This window comes from Podarcis melisellensis, assembly GCF_964234715.1.
Source record: "Podarcis melisellensis genome assembly, chromosome: 6".
NCBI lineage: Eukaryota > Metazoa > Chordata > Lepidosauria > Squamata > Lacertidae > Podarcis > Podarcis melisellensis.
In genome coordinates, this window is record NC_138538.1 from 39,483,319 (window position 1) to 39,496,159 (window position 12,841).

At 41.8% G+C, this 12,841-nt stretch overlaps 1 protein-coding gene across 7 annotated transcripts in view; it reads right to left on the bottom strand.

Annotated features, from left to right (window-relative positions):
• Positions 1 to 12,841, bottom strand: part of SRGAP2 (SLIT-ROBO Rho GTPase activating protein 2) — a 200,704-nt gene that overhangs the window by 39,734 nt on the left and 148,129 nt on the right. For all 7 annotated transcript variants that reach the window (XM_081916306.1, XM_081916304.1, XM_081916305.1 and 4 more), the window contains 2 exons: positions 5,517 to 5,601; positions 2,634 to 2,661 (listed from right to left, as the gene is read on the bottom strand). In XM_081916306.1, the coding sequence (XP_081772432.1) occupies positions 2,634 to 2,661; positions 5,517 to 5,601 (113 nt within the window). The remainder of the gene's footprint in view (positions 1 to 2,633; positions 2,662 to 5,516; positions 5,602 to 12,841) is intronic.

Below are 12,841 nucleotides of genomic sequence, written 5' to 3' on the forward strand. Positions count from 1 at the left end.
AACCAAACTCCCCGCCAGGACAGATGGTTGCTGAGTCTGTGAGGAAAGCAATCTTGCTTGCACACTTAAGAATCATAATGGCACTTTTAATATTGAGGTATTCTGATGAAAAAGAAAGGATGACCAAGCTGCAGGGATGGTGTTGGGGGCAGGCGGGGGGGGGGGGAGAGATTCATGTCACAGGAATGTAATATATTTTAAATTATCAACCCTAAATGATTCCCCAATATTTAATGTTGTTCTGCAATGAATAATATTTTATTATTACAGCTGTCAGACCCTAATTAGGACCTGTCAGCTCTGCTTTACTATGAGAAATGCAAAATGAAGTAATGACTCCAGATATGTAATAATCACCCTCCCTTTGTTAGAAAGGCTCATGTATGCGCTCACACTCTCTCCACATGTACACGACTTCTAAGCCAATACAGAAAGGCAATTTGGAGATCTGCAATGTTTCAAAGAAGGCCTCATAAAAAGTCATATTTTTCTATTATTATTTCCACATATACGGTGACATTTATGATAGCATGATTGATGCCGGGCCCAGTTATAACAAAACGTTTATTTTCTCCACTGCTGCAATCCAATTCCATGTCAGACCAGATGAGGTCAATAGGCCAAAGTGAAAGAAAACCCCTTCCATGACTGATCCCTCCCCATCCCCATTAAACAATCAAAAGCTCTTCAGGTATTTATTTCAGGGCTTTTTATCCCCCATGACAAGAGGAGTTCCAGCAGAGCACAATGTCTTCTCTAGCCTGGAAAAATGGAAGGTGTTTAGACCAGGGGAAAAAGAAGAAAAGAGATGACAGCATATTAACTAATTGGCACACCCTTTCCAAATTGGCAAAAACCAAACCCTCTCCTTGTGTCAATGAAATATACATATTTATATTGTTTCCCAGTTCCATTAGGCATCAAGGATGATCTCACAATGTGTGTAGATTTGCCTAAACTTTACGGGGCTGGGAGGACACCTTGACATGAGTTTCCACTTTTGGTGGCATCCCCATTGTTGTTTAGTGACAGGTGTGAGCCAGCAGTAAATCACACTGAGCATGTGGAGTTAACTCCTTAATAGCAAAAACAAGATCTGCACAGGAATGTCAGGCCTAATGAGCACAGCAACTCATCTCCAGTAGGTCTTGCCCCGATGAAGGAGTTGTTGTGGCAGAGGTCCCCACTTCCCCACAGCTGCGTAAGTCCTCTCCTCTCCAGGGCTTTCCCCAAGCAATCTGAGATTTCTTCTGTGTGAAGCTTACTTATCCTCCTCCCTTTTCATTCCTCTCCTGGTTCTTGGAGACCAGGGGGGAGGGGAGCTCATCACAGTGAGAGACACCCATGCCTCATCTCCGGTCTCATCTCTGTCTCTTGGCCTCCCTCCTCCCCTGCTTCAGCTTCTGCCTCTGGGTCTAGACTTCTTTGCCACAGACTCTCCCAGCTCACTAAACCCTGTTACCTCTTCAGCTTCTGACACCTCCTCCTCCCAGTTTTCTCCCTCTTCTCCTTCTGACCACTCATCGTCATCCCACCATCAATCCCCAGGCTCTGAGCCTTTTCCCCTTGCTGGTTCCCCAGCTGGTTCCTCCCACCATTCCTGTGCATCCAGCCAGTTCCTGACATCTAGTATCTATTTCTGCCCTTAGACCCAAGTTAGACAGCACAACCCATGTGTTAGAATTCTCGGTAATTTATATCATTTTATCCAAATTGCCCCAGGTAAACACAGTCATAACAACTCTACTTAAATAGCATGCCTATAGCATGTCTTATTTTGGGTCCGTTCACACTTAATGCTAAGCCATGGTTTGAATGCAGTCGCCGCCATCCTGGTGTCTTCTGAATGTTTAAAACCATAACATCCAATAAACTTTGCCAGCAAGCTTTGAAAACTGGGAATTATGGTGAGAGTTGCAGCTGAAAATATGTGGAGGGCACCAGGTTAGCAAAGACTGGCTTAGTGATATGCACTCAAGCTCGAGTGAGGCCAAGGGAAGGCTTGTGGTCTCCCCACTCCTCTCCCCTCCCTTCTGTGCAGTCAGGGGAAAGGAATTCTGAAACATTCATTTTCTGTTTCTATGAATGGTGACTTGTTACGTACGAACCAAAGACAGTGGTTTAAAACAGTCCGGTAAGTTTCAAAATAAGCCTATTTCAAGCCATCAATTATGAAGCTAGTTTGTTTTAACTAACCAGAGTTTGAACTAACTAGTGTCTGCAAACCACAACACCCAGTTCATACATAGCAAGAAGCAAGGATTCATGGAAGCCATTCCCCAACATCAGACATGTCGTCTTGGGGTGGGGGTGAGGAGCATACAAGCCCAAGGTTCCATGGGCTCATTCTAGCTTATGCACATAGTGCTAAGCCACAGTTTAGCATTGCATGTGACTCAGTGTGTTGTGGCCGTTGTGTGGGAGGCTGCTTCAAAGGCTTTCATATGGAAGCTTACATTTCCAGAAGCTGCATTTTTGTTTTTTGTTTTTAGGAAAAAATACAAACATAAGAAATGCCATCAAAATGAGTAGCAGTTTGAAGGAGGATTGGCAAGTGCTTTGTTTGCAAGAAAAGGACTGTTTGGGTTAGTGGAAGATACTGAAACAACAAAGCTGCTTGGAACCACACCTACCTGGCAAGAGAGCAGTCAGTCCTTTGACCTGTTAAGAGAAAAACAGCTATGTTTCAAAAAGAGAGAGACTTGTAGCAGACAGGAGGAAGGATGGGTGTGATTTCAACCTTGGTTTGGAGGCAAAAGGGACTGGGGGGCTTAAATAAATAAAGAAGTGTGACTGAGCATTCCCCCCCTTCTTCGGCTGCTTCTGTTGTTATGGAGATCAAGAGAGCATGTCCCCGCAGGCAAGGCTCCTCCATGGCTGACCAGGAAATGCACAAAGCAGCTCCAAGCTGCCTGAAGACTCTTTGGAAAGCATTGTTTTCAGAAATTGGTTTTCTAGAGATGCAATAATTGTTGACTGCTACTGCCAAAGGAGAGCCACGCCACTTCTCCCTCCGACATCTTCCCAGAAGGAATCAGCAGTGAAGAGAGATTGTGTTTTATGAAACCACTTGGAGAGACGGAAAACATTCACAGATTTGCTAGCCCACAAGAACGAGGTGCCAGCATCCCATCTATTCCAGGAGTCATGGTTTTAAATGATATTTTCTGGAATCATATTTCTATACAAAAAAAAAAGAACCACCAATCTTCCACCAACCTTGTTATGGCTTGGAAGTAAAGGGCCCAAACCACTATGCCTAGTGCTGATACAGGCAATATTTAAAAATACTACACTGAGGGTTTATAAAAAGGAGGAGGATAGACGCACAAATTATTTCGCACATATCAGAGCTCAGACAGTTTTTAAGTTGCCTTATGCAATGGAATGTTGCTGATTTGCATCAACTAAGGACTTGGCCTCATAGCTCAAGATTAAAAATGAAGTGATGGGAATGAAGCTAATTGTTGATCATGGAAAATAAATAACCCATTTTGAACAGTCACTTTCTCCCTCCCAACATAAACCTCAATTACCCAGAATGGTGCATAATTTATAGCAGCATTATTCCAAACCAGAGTTTCTTACCATCTGTCCTACTTCCATCACAGAATATTCATATGTATAAATTACACGGCTGTGGCAACATCAAAGGGCTATAGTATTACAGTGACAAATGCAGATGGAAGGCAGGGAAATAATTACTCGCAGATAGAGAGATCTGCTGGTACTTTTTATTAACGGAACTTGTCATCTTCAGATTAAAATAACTGGCAAATGAAGCCAAACGTCACCTTAAAGGGAAGTGGGGGGTGAGGCAAGACACAAACCCCTATCAAGTTGCTCCAAAGTTAGGCAAGTCAGGCACACTGCCAAATGACCTTTCTCAGCGCTAAAGTTGTAGAAGGATGATTCTATGATTTCAGTCACCCACTATCTACTGCAATAGCATTTATAAACTGGTTAGGATTGGGATCTAAAATTGCTTCAGTTTATAGTGTTCTGATTTGAGGTTGCAAGGAAATACATTTTTCTAAGTTCCTTGTTCTGCAATACAATTGCACCCATGTTGTTGTTGTTTTAATGGCTCAAACTCAGGGACAAAGACCTTTGCAACCACATTTCAACCCAATCCACAAGAACATTATAGAAGCAAAAGGGACTCTCTGACATTAGAAAGCCAAAAAAGAAAGACATTTAGCTTTCTGTCTTTTTCCTCTGCAGGAGTCAGTTTGGCAGGTCAGGCAGGTTAAGAAGAGCCATACGCTGGAATGCAGAAGTCAGCTATGACCCAGGAATGTGATTCATCACAGGAGCAGCATGAGCATTATATTCAGACACTCAGAGGGAGAAAATGCTCCCAGGAAATGGCATGCCTTGTTCTACTTTTTTCATAGACAAATAGTTTCTTGTGCCAGAAAACCTGGAAAATATGTCCATTGCTTCATTTCACTTCCTATGGATAAGAGTCAATTTAAAAATAACAAACAGCTTTATCCAACAAATTTGTGGATGCAGAATGCAAAGCACTTTCCAAACTATTCACATTAATGTTCATAGGCACACGTAGATGATTTGAAGAAATAAAAAATGTCATGTCACTGTATTCATTGTACCAATAAGATGCTGTACTCAAAGCAGCTAATTCTGGGCCAGAGGCATTCAGCCATATGGCTCAGAGCAGATTTTGCAAGAATGAAAGGAAGTGTTGGCAAAAAGACTTTTATAACGTATTACAGTTCAGAACAAACCCTCTGATTTAGCTCCTTTCCCCAAAGACCTGAATCCTGTAAATGGGAAACAGATCAGCGAAGACAGCTATAATGAAAGCCGGAGCTGGTCTTTGTTGTGATATGAACAGATAATTCTATCGAGTCTAGGATTGCCTTGCCTTGCCCTTCCCCAGAAGCTGGACAGATGGGTTTTTCATGGGCAGTCAGATACATAAACTTCTGGTGGCACCTTGGTTCAACGTCAGTGTCATAGACAACTAATCATTCCAGCTCCAGCTGCTGGTGGTCCAAGCAGTTTAATGAAGTTACAACAGGCTTTGCACTGGTAGAATGGTTACCTCCTGTTCTACCTATGAATACCTCTCTTATCCTGGATTTCTTAAAAGAGTCCACACAGAGATGAAAGGCAAGCAAGTCCATGGGGAAAAAACATTTCCTTAAATGATAAGAATATTTGCATGCTAGGAGAAACAAAGTAATTACTAGGATTACCCCAATTTGATTCTGTGGGATTGTTATAATCGATAGGGAAAGTGGGGGGGGGGGGGGAGGAAATAGGCATATGCTTCAGTTAAACAAATAGATGATGCACATTATTGGCTCATTAAGCACTTCCCTTTCATCATTACTTAAGCAGTGCAGTAGGGATTGAATAATAAATTCATAAAACATGACTTTGTCCACTTAGCATTGATAATCCAAGTCTGTTATGCTCAGTCAGCTGCCTAATTCAGTAATTACGAGGGATGGGCTGACACAATGACAAGTGATTCCCAGACTTACTTTCTCCCAGAGTCTTCTGAAGGAGGTCATGTTTTGCCTGAAGCTTGGTGATGAGGTTCCGCCCTTCCAGATACTCCTTCAACTTCTGTTGGAGCAAAAAGAAGCCAAGGATCAGCATCTATGTCTAGGACACAGAAGAACTGTGGACCAAGAGACTGGAACGGACCAAGATACCCCCTATGTGACAAAGAGCATCATGGTTCCCATGCAATAACTAAATAAGAGCTAAATAACCGTGACCCTTCACAAAAGCACACACAACCTAACACAGAACAGCTCAGTAGAGTGAAGGAGCTTTCACAAATACAGTGGTACCTCAGGTTACATACGCTTCAGGTTACAGACTCCGCTAACCCAGAAATAGTGCTTCAGGTTAAGAACTTCGCTTCAAGATGAGAACAGAAATCGTGCTCCAGCGGTGCGGCAGCCCCATTAGCTAAAGTGGTGCTTCAGGTTAAGAACAGTTTCAGGTTAAGAACAGACCTCCAGAACGAATTAAGTACTTAGCCCGAGGTACCACTGTAATTATCATTGTGGTTGTGCATCAAATGAAAAGTAGTATCAGCCAACACAAGTATCCTTCATAGCTCTGAATGATACCATAGCCTGTCTCTTTGTCATCTTATGGATTTTAATACAATACCTTTTGGACTAGCAATCAGATCGTACTGCAAATCTGGGGTAGTGCTGGCAGAAGAATCTGTGTGGGGCTCAGCCTACTGAAGAGAACATTTAAAACAAGCCATTCAAAAAACCCAAGGACTTTATCCATTTCTGGCGCCATATAGAGACATGAGATCTATAGAATTTTTAAGGGTGAAAGTGGAAGAGCACTCATCCCTACTGCAGTTTCCAGAAACTGGCATTCAGAAGCAAACTTCCGGTGTGGTGTAGTGGTTAAGAGTGGTAGTCTCATAATCTGGTGAACCGGGTTCGTGACATTGAACATGCAACTGCTGGGTGACCTTAGGCCAGTCACACTTCTTTGAAGTCTCTCAGCCCCATTCACCTCACAGATTGTTTGTTGTGGGGGAGGAAGGGAAAGGAGAATGTTAGCCGCTTTGAGACTCCTTAGGGTAGTGATAAAGCGGGATATCAAATCCAAATGCTTCTTCTTCTTCTACAACTGCAGTGGCACAGAACTGCCATCATGGCTAGCAATCACTGATAGCCTTTAATAGATCCCTTCAGCTTTGCACTACGTACTGAAGTTACAAATATGCTTGGGACTTAGGGTACCTCATTTGATTGGATCATGGCCCTCAGCCCTGCTCCCTATGAATATCCTGTCCATTTTGTGGTGGGAAACATTGGAATTCCATGCTTGGCAGTGGCTGGAATCAAATCCATCTATTGCCTCAGATAGCTCCTTTCCTTAAGTAACACAATACTTTAAAGTGTTTGCCCCCAAGGGACTATATTGTGCCATGTGCTCCGTTTCCAAGGGTCCTTTCCTCATTCAGACTATTTGAAGCCAATTCAGCCTATCCAGGATAACAGTCTCATGAGAACTTCCCTTGGATGGTTTGCTACAACATCAGCTAGAGCTCCCTTCCTTGCTTCATCTCTGTGTTTGTTGCTCTCCTTGGGTTAGTCAGGAACCTTAATAAGACATGAGACCCTGTGTTCTCCCTTAAAGAAACTATAGCCATGGGACTGGTTTGGGTTCCAGCAGATACCAAACTGGTAACCCACCCATTTTCTCTGCCTCTGAAATGCCCCATTTTGTGGCCTTCCACTGGCTACTGCCAGTGAGAATCCTGCAGTAGTACTTTTGCCTTCCCACACATTTGGCATGCAGGAGAAGCTCTGCCCTGGTGGCAGCTGGCAGGAGGTATGCTTAGCAGGCAAAAGTGGGCAGGGCAGAGGGACACTTGCACGCAATCCAACATGCACCTCTCACCCTCCAACCCAGTGTGTGTTATATGCTGAATTATTCTGCAACAGAAACTTGAAAAATTCAAAGGACAACTCTTAGGCCCCTTAAGCAGCACATTATCAGGGAAAGGTCTTTATTTTCAGGGGAAATGTCTAGCTATCATTGTGACATTTTCACATTTACTTCTTACTTCATTTTAACTTCAAATGTTTTTATTTCAGTGTCCTAGCTCATTACAGTGTTATGGATTACAACTCTGTGCAGTTAAAATAAGCAGTGTTAAATTCTCCACTTTAAAGGGCAAAGCTTTCAAAAATCAACGTAATGGGGGGAAAGGGGGAGGAAGGGAGGAAAAATTAATATCAAGTATTACCAATGCTGATTTAAAAGTAAAAAAAATCCAGAAAACAGATTGTCCATAAATTCTCAAGAAGCCTTAAAATTAAAAGCATTGTATAGCACAAAACTAATACAACTGCAAATAAATTTAGGATTTAAATGAGCAGTCAAACCAACCCACACTCTCCTAAAAAGTGGAGGAACACAATGCCAAAGCACAGTGTCATTAGAGAAACCTTTCATTGCAAGCATGTTCACAGTTCAGTGGTTTGCTCCCTGCTGTCAGTCAAGGCCCCATTAAAATAAATAACCACTTGATAATAAGACATGACAGATTGCCTGCCTGGAGCCAATTTAAACCTGAAGGTGAGACTCTGAGCCCTAAACTATTAGATAGCTATATGCAGATTACAAAATAAAATAAAATAAGGTCCACAATGCAGCCCAATGATTAGAACTAACATCCCATATTAATATGGGCGTTTAGAAAATTATAGTATGCAGCATTTGGACATAATGGCAAACTATGTTTCACCACTCATTAGAAGTGGACAGATCTAATCATTTCCCCTTCTGTGCAGAGGAAAGGAAGAAGGGAACATGCAAGCCCAAACCTACTGCTACATACTCCTGATCCTCCAAACTAGGATTTGGAGATAGGTTAAATGCAGCTACAGGCATGAAACAATGCAGCTGATAAGTTTATTGTTCAATGCAAAGGCCATGACAAATTTGTATTAAGCAACACATAGAGGCCCACTGTATGTGTTACAAACCTATTATTGTCACTCAAAAGAAACCATGCATGTATGAACAAAGGTTAACAGATAATGCGTGATGTCTTTCACCTGTGGCTGACCACAAATATGAAGTCTGTCTGCGTATGGGATCTAGTTGTAGCATCCATCTAAGACTTCAGTGGGCATCACTGAGAAATACAGCTCAATAAAGGCATTTCTTACTGCAGCTGGTGAGAGCTTGGTCAGATAACTAGCTCTAAAAAGCTCTGCTCTCAAGAGTGGACACCAATGGGGAAATTTGGTGTCTCTAATTAGTTGTAGGTCCCTTTTGGACTCTTTCTAGAAGAGCCAATCCTTTAATAGACACTTAATCAAGGTCAAAGCAAAGCTCAGTTCTGGAAAATAATAATAGTCTAAACATCTTAACGAGCTGCTTTCCAGAGCTGATTATCATGCAACTCCATATAGCACAGAGCAGGAAAACACTCAATAGGCATAGCAGCAATTTTTAAAATATACTTTAACTGAGCGCAGTCCGCTCTTGCCTCAAGTGTTGGCCACCTGGACTCTGTACAAAGTGCTGCTGAAATTCCTGATGGTAAAGAGCATAGCGTCGTGTAACAGAACTTTATCAATGCCCCTATGGTTTTCTGTACTTTGACTTTCACTGCTTCCATATGAAACCTTCCAATAGAGTGTTTCACTAATGAGTATACCCAGGTGTCTAATAGACTACGTTTGTTCTATAAGCACCATTTATACCTAGGACTGTGTTTGCCAAAAATCATAATCATTGTCTTAGAGTATTTTATAGACAGACTTTCCTGTTAACAGTATGTGCCAAACACCTACAAGAGATTTTTGAGCCCAATCTGGAAGGAGAGAGGAGCGCCAAATCATCTGCATACATAAAAATTGAGATATTTCTGTTCCTAATTATTGGAGGGGAGAGTCTGCATTGGCTAAACATGGCACCAAATCATTAATATGAAAGTAAGGAGGGGTAAGAATGCAACCTTGCATTCCTCGTGACGTTTTAAAAAGCATCAGTCATACCATCATTTTAAAACTACTCTGACCCTCATTTCTGCATAGTTCTTGGATCAATAGCAGAAATCTGCAGTTGATGTTGGCAATTTGAAATTTCTCCCACACTCTGTATTGATTAACAAAGTCGAATGCAGCAGAAAGATCAATAAAGGCTACATAAAGATTATTCTTAATGTCCTTAGTATATTTCCTTATAATATGGTTCAGAGTAAAACACTGATCAATGGGACTGTGCCCTTCTCTGAATCCCACTTGTACTTCATGAATAATGTTGCTATTCTGCAACCAGTCGGATAAATTTTTGAAGGCGATACTGCTCATATAGCTTTGAGGAGTTGTATAACAATCTAACTGGCAGATAGTTTTGCAGATCATTCCTACTGCCTTTCTTATAAACTGGGAAAAGAATACTTATTTTCCATCCAGAGGGCATTTGGCCCATGTTGTTTATGGTGGTAAATAAGCCACCCAGGATAGGCACCCACCATTCTATGTATTCCTTACATAGGAATATAGAGATCCAGGAGCTTTATTTGATTTCAGAAAGGAAATAAGGAACTTTCTCTCATTACGGGAGACTGGTTGCCATTCAGGTAGGTGGATAAATCATTCTATGCTACTGGTATATATGATTGTCCAGGCAGGAATTGAGGCTTTTGTGATGGTCTCGCTTCATTTAAACCCTGGGCCACCAATTCCCAGAGTTTGTTTTCCCTCTGTTCCATTACTGCTAGTCCCAATTCCTGCCATGGGGTTATCGAATATCCAGCTTTCTTGTTTTGGAGCAGACTCTTATATTCCAATTTAGGTCCATGGATTCCTCTGATGGATTCTTATTCAAATCTCTAATTGCTTTAGCCAGAGCTTTCTTACACTTCACATTGACTGTCAAACCAGCTATGGCATGTTGGTGGAAAACCAACTTCATGGGCTGAAGGATGTTGTTGTTGTTGTTGTTGTTGTTGTTTAGTCGTGTCCGACTCTTCGTGACCCCATGGACCAGAGCACGCCAGGCACTCCTATCTTCCACTGCCTCCCACAGTTTCATCAAATTCATGTTGGTAGTTTCGAGAACACTGTCTACCTTCACCCAATCCAATATGCACCCTGCCCTCCAACCCTGTGTCTGGTGTGTGATGAGGTCTTAGGCAGTGGAATCAGCACATTATCATAAAAAGTTATTTAAATACCAAAGTGCCTAGCTGTCAATGTAACATTTTCACATTTATTGGCTTCAAATATTTTTATTTCAGTGTAATGCCTACTAACTGTGAAGTTAAAATAAGCAGTGTTAAACTCACCATTTTAAAGGGCAAAACTATCAAAGTAATGGGGGAAAGGGGTAAGAAGGAAAGAAAAATTAATGATTCATAATGCTACATCCTACCTTGGAGAATTGGTAGCACCAGCCACTTTTGTCCTATTCAAGTTGCACTCTCACCCCTGAGCAATTACAAGCGACTTAATGACAAACTGCTGCACCAGCTTTCCAGCATATAAGTCACTGTGCCTGAGGGCCTACCTCCTGCATGCTTCAGTCAACAGGTAAGTATACAGGTAAGCTAAGCCTCTATGTGAACTACTGCTGATGTGGGCACTCACAGCATTGGGCTATAAGCCACTTGTTTTAGTTCCATCATATGCAGCATCAATCCAATTTGTTTTGACCATCAATGACAAGTATTTCCACTGAAAAGCCATTGTATGCCTGTGCATACAAACCAAGTTAACATTTTGAAATAAATACAATGCCACCTTAAGGCGATAGCACTTCTGGCCCAGGTACAATACATTAGAAGTCCTATACCAGGAACCAAAAGGCAGCCTAAAATCACAGTGCTGTTTCTGTACTGCCAACTTCTCTGATGAAAGAATGTGTTACTCTATACCAAAGGAATCTTAACGGTGCTCCCTCACCCCACCCTAACGCTAACCCACAACTGCACAACTATGAATGCTATCTCCCACCTTGGTATTTACCAGTAAGAAGCAGCTGTCAAGAGAAAAACACAATAGGTTAATGTGCAACCCAATCTAGGTCTTCCTGCCTTGCTGGCAAAGCAAGAGTGTTATGCTTTCGAGGCTGTATGGAAATACCTTCTGTCATATGTCTCATATCCTTAACCCTCTCTCAGGAATCCCGATCACTCAGCTCATTTTTGAAAAAGCAACATCAAAGCTGATGCAGGCATTCAGCTTGAGGAGAGATATTCCCAGAATGCACTGGGGGAGGGGAAGGAAATCAGGAGCACCACAGTGCTACTGTTGATGATTAAAAAGGGAGAAAGAACAGCACGTTGATAAAAAGCAGCATGGCACTGATTACAGGCAAGGTTATAAATAATATTTTCATAAGTCTCATGGATTTTGTGCAGATTAACAAAGTATTTCTGCCAAGCACTTTGAAGATGAAGGACTCCATAGTGGCTTGATATTTTTAACAAGTGATAGCAATTAGCTGTAAACTACATCCTTTCTTCAGATGTCTTACTTATTTGCTACATGTACACCTCCCTCACCAGACCAGCACCTCAATTTCATGTGCTTATTCTAACGGCCATTGTGAAGTGTGAAATTACTCTTAACCTTGCTTTACAAAAGAGATACCGAAGCACAGAAAACAAGCAATAGGGTTATGGTAGGATCAGAAGTGGGGATTATGGGAACTCAAGGATTGTGCACCAGCCACCAATATTTCCTCTCTCCCCCTTCAGTAATAATAGTCATTGTCTTCCCTACAAACTAAAAATTGGTGTTAAATGTGCTGCATCTACCAGAAAACATCTCCCAAGAAAATCAATGCTAAAACTGGCTGTGAAAAGGATTGCTTGAATCACAGAATAAAGCAGCAATTCAATGTTATTTTGTCTTTGACATTTTATAATGGAAGTTTTAAAAGCGTGGGCGCGCATAGAGAATTGTGTTGCAGGCATTCTATATTTCTTGTTCTGAGGGTACTAAAGAGACAAGGATTGGGTTTACATAAGGAACACATAGCATGAGTCGCTAATGCGAAGTGTCAATCCATTTCCCCTTTTGCACCTTGTTCCATCACACTTCCCTGAGAGGGGGCAGTTTTGTGTGGAGAATAGAGCAGTAAGCACATACAACTTGAGTGTTTGCTCCTGAAGGGAAAGAGGTTTTCCAGATATATTTGTAAGATTAATGGTCCTCCTTCACTCCCTCTGCTGCTGCAATGCCTTCAATAAATGGGAAGGGTGGGTGAGAAAGTATTTTCCATCCTGGGGATTCTTGTAGTCTTGCCTTTTTCCTATGTTCCTGCGGTACCTGTGTCAACCTGCTGATATTTGAAACCT